Source organism: Vigna umbellata, chromosome 3 (assembly GCF_029865625.1).
Source record: "Vigna umbellata cultivar VRB3 chromosome 3, Vumbellata_1.0, whole genome shotgun sequence".
NCBI classification, from domain to species: domain Eukaryota; kingdom Viridiplantae; phylum Streptophyta; class Magnoliopsida; order Fabales; family Fabaceae; genus Vigna; species Vigna umbellata.
This window is the reverse complement of record NC_142167.1, coordinates 53,795,657-53,804,268: the sequence shown is the minus strand read 5'-3', so window position 1 is coordinate 53,804,268 and position 8,612 is coordinate 53,795,657. Positions and strand designations below refer to the sequence as shown.

Below are 8,612 nucleotides of genomic sequence, written 5' to 3'. Positions count from 1 at the left end.
TTTAATATTTAATATCAAATTAATTAAAGAATAGTAAAATGATAAAAAAATTCATAAAACTTAGTTTATAATTAAGTGTGAACCTATGTGAGATTCATAAAAAATTCATAAAACTTAATAGTTTATAATTCACAAAAGTCACTAGGATAAGCTTATACTTGAGAACTTCTACAAGACCTTCATTGTGAGGTTAGCTTTCTTTATCTTCTCCATTTGAAGGCTTCAATATGCCACACTTACATTCCTTGATAACAGATATATCGATCGACACAACTGTTGGAAATCTCACATCGATTAAAGATAAGGCCAATTCATAGTTTATAAATGGGTGCAAACCTCACCCGACAAGCCAGTTTTGTGAGGTTGAGTTAGGCTTAAAGTCCACTTCTAACATGGTATCAGAGTCATGGTTTAGAGCCTATCCTAGCAATATTTGTTGTTTGCTGGGTATATTGTTCCACCCACTATCGGGCCGCTATCGAACCACCAATTAAAAAATGTCTAATCCCACGCTCGGAACCACCAATTAAAAAATGTCTAATCCCACGCTCGAGATGTATATACCTCGGCGTGAGGGGGGTGTTGGAAGTCCCACATCGACTAGAGATAAGACCAAATCATAGTTTATAAGTGGGTGCAAACCTTACCCTACAAGCCGGTTTTGTAGATTGAGTTAGACTTAAAGTCCACTTCTAACATTCTTAACTCCAAGTTTTTGCAACTTTTATTTAACTCCATCAAGAAATCCATCATTTGGTATAAAACATTGTTCAACAGAAGATAAGTGTCTTATCTTTTCTTATTGAGTTGATTTCATTACTTTTCTTTACTTGTTTGGTGTTTCTTATTTAGTTACTGGTGTTTCTTATTTAGTTATATGCAATACATGTCTTAAAACTTTAGTTTAAAACTATTTGTATCATCTCCTTAGGTCATCTTGTCTTGTGCCGGTAGTTTCTCACTAAATTTATATATGCTTTTTTTTTTTCTTGAGTCTTATTTGATTTGAATTGGTTCAAATGTTTCATATTTGAGTAATTGTAATTTTGATGATCAACAAGTTTTTTCTCTAGAGCCGTGTTAGTCCTTAATTGTCTACAACTTCCTATTATTTAGTCATTTTGCTTTTTCGCTTTTAAGTTTCAAAATTCATCTAGTAGCCTATGTATGATTTTTGTTTTTGTAACTTTGAATTTATATTTGCTAATAGACCTTTATAAAATCATTAGAGTTAAGTTTCTCATATGTCTTAATTCTATTTGTGAAAGTTTATTAATTCTTTTAGGTGTGCTTATTCAACAATTTACATCTAATTGTTATTAGTAAAAAGACATTTAAAATATTTTTAAATTTGAAATGTGTTTTCTTTTTTAAAAATTTTTAAAATTAATTTTAAATTTTATCAACTTTGTTTTATTAACATTTGTAAATTTAATAAATGTTTTGGTTTTCATAAAATTTTATTTGGTACTTTAATTTGAAATGTAGATAATTATAATTTCTTTCTAAATATTTAATATTGAAGAAACATTAATATGTCTTTTTGATATTGAATGATAATATTATGTTTCATTTGCAATAATTTTTTATTATTTTATAAAAATTAATTAATTGATATTGAAACAGTAAGTATACATGTATTGGTACGAGCACGAATACATGTGTATATTGGTGGGGATGAGGATGAGACAAAAATTTCATATTCGGTGGGTTTAGGTGTAGGGATGGAGAATAATTTTTTCTTTAGAGATATGTATGAGATAAGGAAACTTGTCATTGTCTTGTTGTGATCCCTAAAGATGATGATAAAGTAACTTTTTTTTGCCATCAAGTAAGTGAGGAGAGAAAAATGTCCTTAGCAACATTAAGCTTCTAAGGTTATGTCATGTATTATAAGACCTCCCTTAAGTAAGAGAAATGCCTTCATAATAATCCTTTGATTCAATACAGGAATGATCTTAGGGGTGTTATGATGAGGAAATTTATTCCCTCTTACTATAAAAGTAAGCTTTTGAGGAAGCTCTAAATGGCCCACAAGAAGGACATCAGTATAGAGGAATATAGATAACATGTGGGATTATATATGAATAAGGCAGGGATAAGGAAGGAGGAAAATACCATTATTTTTAAGTTCTTAAGTGGGCTTAATCTAATTATAAGAGTTAAAGTTGAACTCTTAAATTCTAGAGATTTGAATGATTAATTGCAACTTTGTATCAAGGTAAAGATTTTACAAAGAGAAAATAAAGTCTTACTAATGTGATGGAAGTGATATGAGACACATGATTAGTTAAGAAATTTGGCTAATGTGATGACTTTTGAATGTCCTTTAACCTTTCACTATTTTTGGGCTTAAAGTCAAAATGTGTGATATGAATTTCTTTCCATCGTTATCGAATCCTCGCATTTATTTTCTCAACTTTTCTCCATTTGAGAGTCTGTATTTGACTATGAAGCTCAAGTAACAAAAGAACACCATTCGTATTGTTTTTCTAGAGTTCTTTTGATTGTTGCTAGTTGTTCGTCATGTTATCAATAGGTACCATGGTTTCTTGCCTCGACCGATGGTAAATGTCAAATATTCTTAGATAAGACTGAAATGATCTATACAAAACATTCAAACTTCCAATCCTATATTTCCTTTTTCATTTTAAGTCAAGTCATTTTTTGTTGTTGATATTTACAATTTAAAAAATGATGAGTTGAACTCAAATTAACTTTGAGATAAAATGCTAGCTTATTTCATTATGAACCTTATTCACAATTCAGTTCCAATATTAGGAATTAAATAATCTCCTAGTCCCCATGTACCCATCTAACAAATAATGTTGTTTAATTCTCAAGCATATTTCATACACTACTAATAAAAAAAAGATAGACCTTTACCCTAGTTGATGCATATGTTGATCATAAAGGCATTAAGTCTGGCCTTTTTCTTCCTTCCATTAGTATTTAGAAAGTTTTGTGTAAGAGCAATAAAAAAATGAGGAGGTTAAAATTGCCAAAAAGAGAAAACAGTTAAAAATGGGAAAGAAAAGAGCGAAAGCCGAAGCAGACAGCATTGAAACGAAGAAGGTTAAGGTCAAAAACGAAAGGTTGGGAAGTTATTTGACCAACTATTGAGAAAGAAGGCAGAAAAAGAAGAAAGAGGAAGAGATTGACAAAAAGGCAAAAGATGAAAGCAGATGACATGGAATGAAAAAGGGGTGGGACACACACAGAGCACTATCTTTATATGTAACTTGGGGGAATCCAACCGCACACGAAGATCTCATAGGCCACAAGAACTTGTGGCTCACAAAATTTCCCCTTTGCTGAAGTGGCATTCCATTCCAACCTTGTTAATAAACCAGTTCACACAACACTTCTCTCTCTCTCTCTTTCTTTCTTTTATCCATTTTTTCCCTGCACACGATGATCAGGTAATCAGAGAGAGAAAAGAAACAAAGCCAACACTGCTGGCTACACTTGCAACAACAACAACTACTGCTACAACTGTTACTTTTCTTTATATACGTTTGTTTCTATTTTTTTCTCATTTATTTTCAAAGAGCCTGAGAAAAAGTAGAAAAGAGAGAGAGAGATAGAGAGAGTGGTGAAGCTGAGTTGTTAGTTTAGTTACAATATAACACAGGAATGTCTGAGGCTGCTAAAGACTCAGCCATAAAGCTGTTTGGTAGAACAATTTCTCTGCCACGCCACAACGAGGTTTCTGCTAATGGTTCTTCTTCTGAACCTGCTCCTCCTCAAGATTATTCTCACCATCACAGTCCTCCTTCGTCTTCATCTTTTCCACGTGAAGTGACCTCCACAACGAACCATGAACCTGATGAGAGTGATAAGGTATGAGCCATGATGGTGTCTGTATAAGGCTTGAGCTTCAAACATGACAAAAAAACATATCATGGCCCAAGCTAATTTGTACTACTGTATTTTCCAAATTTAAGAGTGACCCTTTTTTCAGAAGCTCACGATTGATAATGGGTTCATGCAATTTTTCATCTTTTTGGCTCCTTGTTAAGGGGCCAAGCAATCTCCATGGCTGTTTTGAGAACCTTTTTGTTTGAAAACTACACCAAGTGTTTTGCATGATCACATATGGTTCATGAAATTGTTTACTTCTTTCTTTTAATTTTGCTGAATAGTTTCTTTAGTGGTTGCTACAAGTCATTGTGGGGCACTGTCATCGAAACTGGATCCAGTTCATTCCCAGAATATAATTTTGAGAATAACGAATAATATTATGTGGTTGGACTCGCTTTGCTTCTGTCCATTCTATTGGTGGATCAATAATTTTGCTTTAGACTTTTCTAATAATCCAAATTCCAAACCAGTTTTTCCAGCTCACTTTATTCATATTTGAAAAACATTTATCCTAAACTGGTTGTTAATTTGCAACTTCGAGTTCATTTCTTATTGGATCTCTTGCAGCAAGTTCTGTAGCCATTTGGATGGTTTGAACTTTGAAGATTTGTTATTGAATTTCTTGTTCTACCAAACTATAATTGCTTTTCACGCGTCGAACTTCTATTGGATCTAACTTTATTATAGTTTAACACTGTCCACATTCAATTGCTTATTTTGTTTCCGATTAAGACTTGTCACATAGAAATGCTTAAAGAATATTTCGCCTTTTTTTTTATTGTTGAACTATATTATACTCTTTTAATTTCTTGCTTAGACCTTTTCATAAGGGGTTGAAAATTTTTTTTAAAGAAAAAACAACTTGTCCCTTCAATGTTGGTTGATTTATAACAGTTGTATTCCGGATTAATTTGGTTTCTCACTTTTTGAATTCTCCTCCAATGACCATAATCTAGTTTGTTTCCTCTGAAAACTTTGTTTAATTATATAATTCAAGAAATATCAGTCAGTATTCACCTCTTTTATTCAGAAGTTACCGAAATTTCCATTATATTGTTCTGATATTCAATTGATTATCTTCTCTGTACTTTCCCACAACACTCTCTTGCATCAAGAAAAGGTCATATATGAGAGATTAAAACCTGATGAAAAAGAAGAATAAATCATATACCTAAACTCTGTTTTCTCCCCTGTTCTATCTAAAATGCTTCAAATTACCAGAAGAAAGCAATATCTTCGTGAATCCTAATCACTACAAAATACAAAATTACGTTTTGTGCCTCTAAAACATGAGACTTGAAAAACTGACATATAACACAGTTTTCTTTGCCCCTAAAGGATGTGAATTAGACCGTATAATTAGTTTCTTACATAGAAAAAATCCTATTCTTGTGATACATGATAGTTTATAATACAAAAATCTTGACAATACAAGTGCATCATGTCTTACCAAAGTATTGTGTATTAATCTCAGGAACCATCAAGGAAAGAACTCACCTCAACACAAGATGACGAAGTCTTGCATGAAGAACTGAAATCTCCAACATCTTCATGCAATCTCGAGAACCCCAAGACACCCTCAACGGAAATAGAAACTTCCTTAACGAAATCACCTAAAAAGGGAGACCAAAGCGACACGACAAGCGCATCAGAGGACAAAACTCCAAAGAAACCAGACAAGATCCTTCCATGCCCTCGTTGCAACAGCATGGACACCAAGTTCTGCTACTACAACAACTATAACGTGAATCAGCCACGCCACTTCTGCAAGCACTGCCAGAGATACTGGACTGCAGGAGGAACCATGAGGAATGTGCCAGTTGGTGCAGGTCGCCGCAAGAACAAAAACTCTTCTTCTGCTGCATCTCATTATCGTCAAATCATGGTTCCTGAAACCCTTCAGAACGGATCATTGCACAGTGCTGTGTTGACCTTTGGATCAGATTTCCCTCTCTGTGACTCCATGGCTTCTGTGTTGAACCTTGCTGAGAAAACACAAAACGGTGTCCTCAACGGGTTTCATTCACCTAAGCATAATGCTAGCACTGTTAATAATAACAAGACTGGTGATGATATTAAGTCAGTTGGTGCTTCTGTTATGGCTTCATCTTTGTGTGAGAAGAGAGACAATGCTACTAGCTCTCATGAAGAATCAGTGGATAAGATTTATCATCAAGGTTTCAGTCCTCAATTGTGCCTCACAGGTTCTTCTTCATCATCATCTTCTCCTTGGCCTTATCCATGGAACCCTGCAATGGCTTCTTCTGCTTTTTACCAACCTGTGTCCTTCTACCCCACACCAGCATTCTGGAGATGCATGCCACCACCATCTTGGAGTTTAAATTACCAATCTGCCCCTTGCTCTGGTCCAAACTCACCAACCTTGGGGAAACATTCAAGAGAAGGGGACATCTTGTTCCAAAAGCCTGGCACTGAAAGCAGCAGCAACATGGCAGAAAATAACAACACTGTGTTGATCCCCAAGACGCTGAGAATTGATGACCCTACAGAAGCTGCAAAGAGCTCGATATGGTCAACACTAGGGATCGAAAAGGAGAAGGGTAACTCTCTGAATGGAGGAGGGCTTTTCAAGGCATTTGCATCAAAGGGGGGCAGTGATGACAAGAAGAACCATGTGGTGGTTGAAGCATCCCCAGTGTTGCAAGCCAACCCTGCAGCTTTGTCAAGGTCTCTTGTATTCCATGAGAGAACATAGTTGGGAATTCCTGAGCTTCATCCAAAAATGTTTCTCATATAGGCCACGCTAGTTCAATTACAACAACCTTGTTCTTAGGTGGTGATGACATGATTTTGCTTTTCTCCGTCAGAACTTGTATTATTGACCAACCTTTCTGCAGGATGTGTAGGACAGGAGAGTTATATATAGCTTAGTTTCCATCTTCAGCCTGTCAGACTGAACAGGTGTTTTTTCAGATTTCGATGACTTGTTAGTAAATATCTTTGCTGTACATATATATCTATATATATATATACATCTATATATATATATATATATATATATATATATATATATATAAATATAAGAGACAGCATAAATAACAAGGAGAAAAGACAAAGTAAAGTAGATTCTTGGACTAAAATCCAATGTTGTTTTAGTTGAGGGTCTTCATTTCAAACCTGCTGTTGCTTCTTTTGTTTTGTTTCGAGATTCTGAGCATTGATATAGTAATTTTCTTATTAGTACGACATTTAATTCAGTGTTTTTTTTTAATGTGTTATGTCAGTTTCCGTGAGTTGTTGATGTTTACGATGCTGTTTCATAATACTAGGCCTATTTTTGACTTTTAACTTTTATTATTTTGTGTTCATTTAATATTTTGTTTCGCCACCTGGGACAAATATAAAATATCTTGCAGCATCACCCACCTAACAACCATTGCAGAAATGATAATGGGTATACAGTGCAGAGATTTATGATGTGCCAAAGAGATAAAGCACTGATACGACCTTCACACGCGTGGAGTCAAAGAGCGTTTTCTTTTTCTTTCTCTTTTTTTTTTTTCTCTTTGTGGTGGCTGACGACTAAAGACACTACTACATCACTTAGTAAAGTTGATAACACCAATGAAAAAATAATTGTTGAAATTTATGAAAATATTTATTCCCACTTTTACATTTTTTACATTATCCTTATTAAGTTATCAACTCACAAAATAGATAATTACTTTTCCAAATTTTCTTACTTAAAGATTCAATAATTTCACCATCATGATCTTGCTTTTCAAAAAAAGTCTTCATTTTTACTAGGCAATTTTATCTTGACTATCCTCCTCACTTCTGAAAACGATAAACTAGTTTTGAAACTAAATAATTTAAAATATATATTTTTGTACTTTTTTTTTTCATGCATGATGACAAGTATGAAAGTTATTTACAAACCCACACCACACATAGCTACCTGTCTCTTGTTTGATCAAGTAGTGGCAGGAAAACAACATTTACTTTATATTGCATGTATGGTTAAGCTATGCAAATCCAATATATATAAGATGGGGTTGAAAGAGAAAAATCTATTAAAACTTATTAAATTCTTAAAGGAAAGTTAGTCATCAACTAAATTTGTAAATACTTTTTATTAATTATTGTATCGTGTGTCCGGACGACCATACAATCATCTCATTATCAAGCTAGCCGGATGATCATGGAGAGCAGGACGTAGCTGAACAATGATTGAACGAGGAAAAATTGGACAATAAGGAATAGAACGTCCGACCTCAGTCAATAATCAGATTTTCCTACAAAGATTAAGGTAAACAGTAATTAGAGGTATTGAGCTGAGATTGGGCCGTGATTAAGATTTCACTTATCTTAAGCCCATGTCGAAAACTATAAATATAGGTTAAAGATAAGACTTAAGTGATTGCATTTATTACCATTGCACTAAACTCCACTATGGACAGTTAACTGACTTTAAGCATCCTACAATGGAATACCTTTGACAGATACAACAGTGACTCGACCTCACTCTCGAAACAATTATAAATGTAAAAAATCTAATATGTATAAAAAAAAATCCAATATCTAAGAGGTGTTTATGATACATTTTTTATTCCTATAACATGAAAACTTTTATTATAAAAAAGTGAAAAAAGTTTAAATCACATTTCTTTTAGTAAATATTAGTTGTTAATATATCAGTAAGACCTTTAATCTACTTGTTATTTGTTACTTTCTTTCTTTATTTTTTCACTAAATTAACTTTATATTTCCTAATATAAAATATATAT

The 8,612-nt window shown here is 33.5% G+C and overlaps 1 protein-coding gene and 1 long non-coding RNA gene across 2 annotated transcripts; one reads left to right on the top strand and one right to left on the bottom strand.

Moving 5' to 3' along the window:
• Positions 1 to 2,718: 2,718 nt before the first annotated feature.
• On the bottom strand, positions 2,719 to 5,500 carry LOC148202943 (uncharacterized). The gene is made up of 3 exons (XR_015785330.1): positions 5,362 to 5,500; positions 3,623 to 3,826; positions 2,719 to 3,405 (listed from the first exon to the last, which is right to left on the bottom strand). It is a non-coding gene; the product is annotated as an uncharacterized LOC148202943 (long non-coding RNA).
• LOC124842846 (cyclic dof factor 1-like) lies at positions 3,637 to 7,096 on the top strand. Its single transcript, XM_047319431.2, has 2 exons — positions 3,637 to 3,843; positions 5,339 to 7,096. Exons 1-2 carry the CDS (start codon positions 3,637 to 3,639, stop codon positions 6,578 to 6,580), a joined length of 1,449 nt encoding a protein of 482 aa, XP_047175387.1. The 3' UTR covers positions 6,581 to 7,096.
• The last annotated feature ends 1,516 nt before the right edge of the window (positions 7,097 to 8,612 follow it).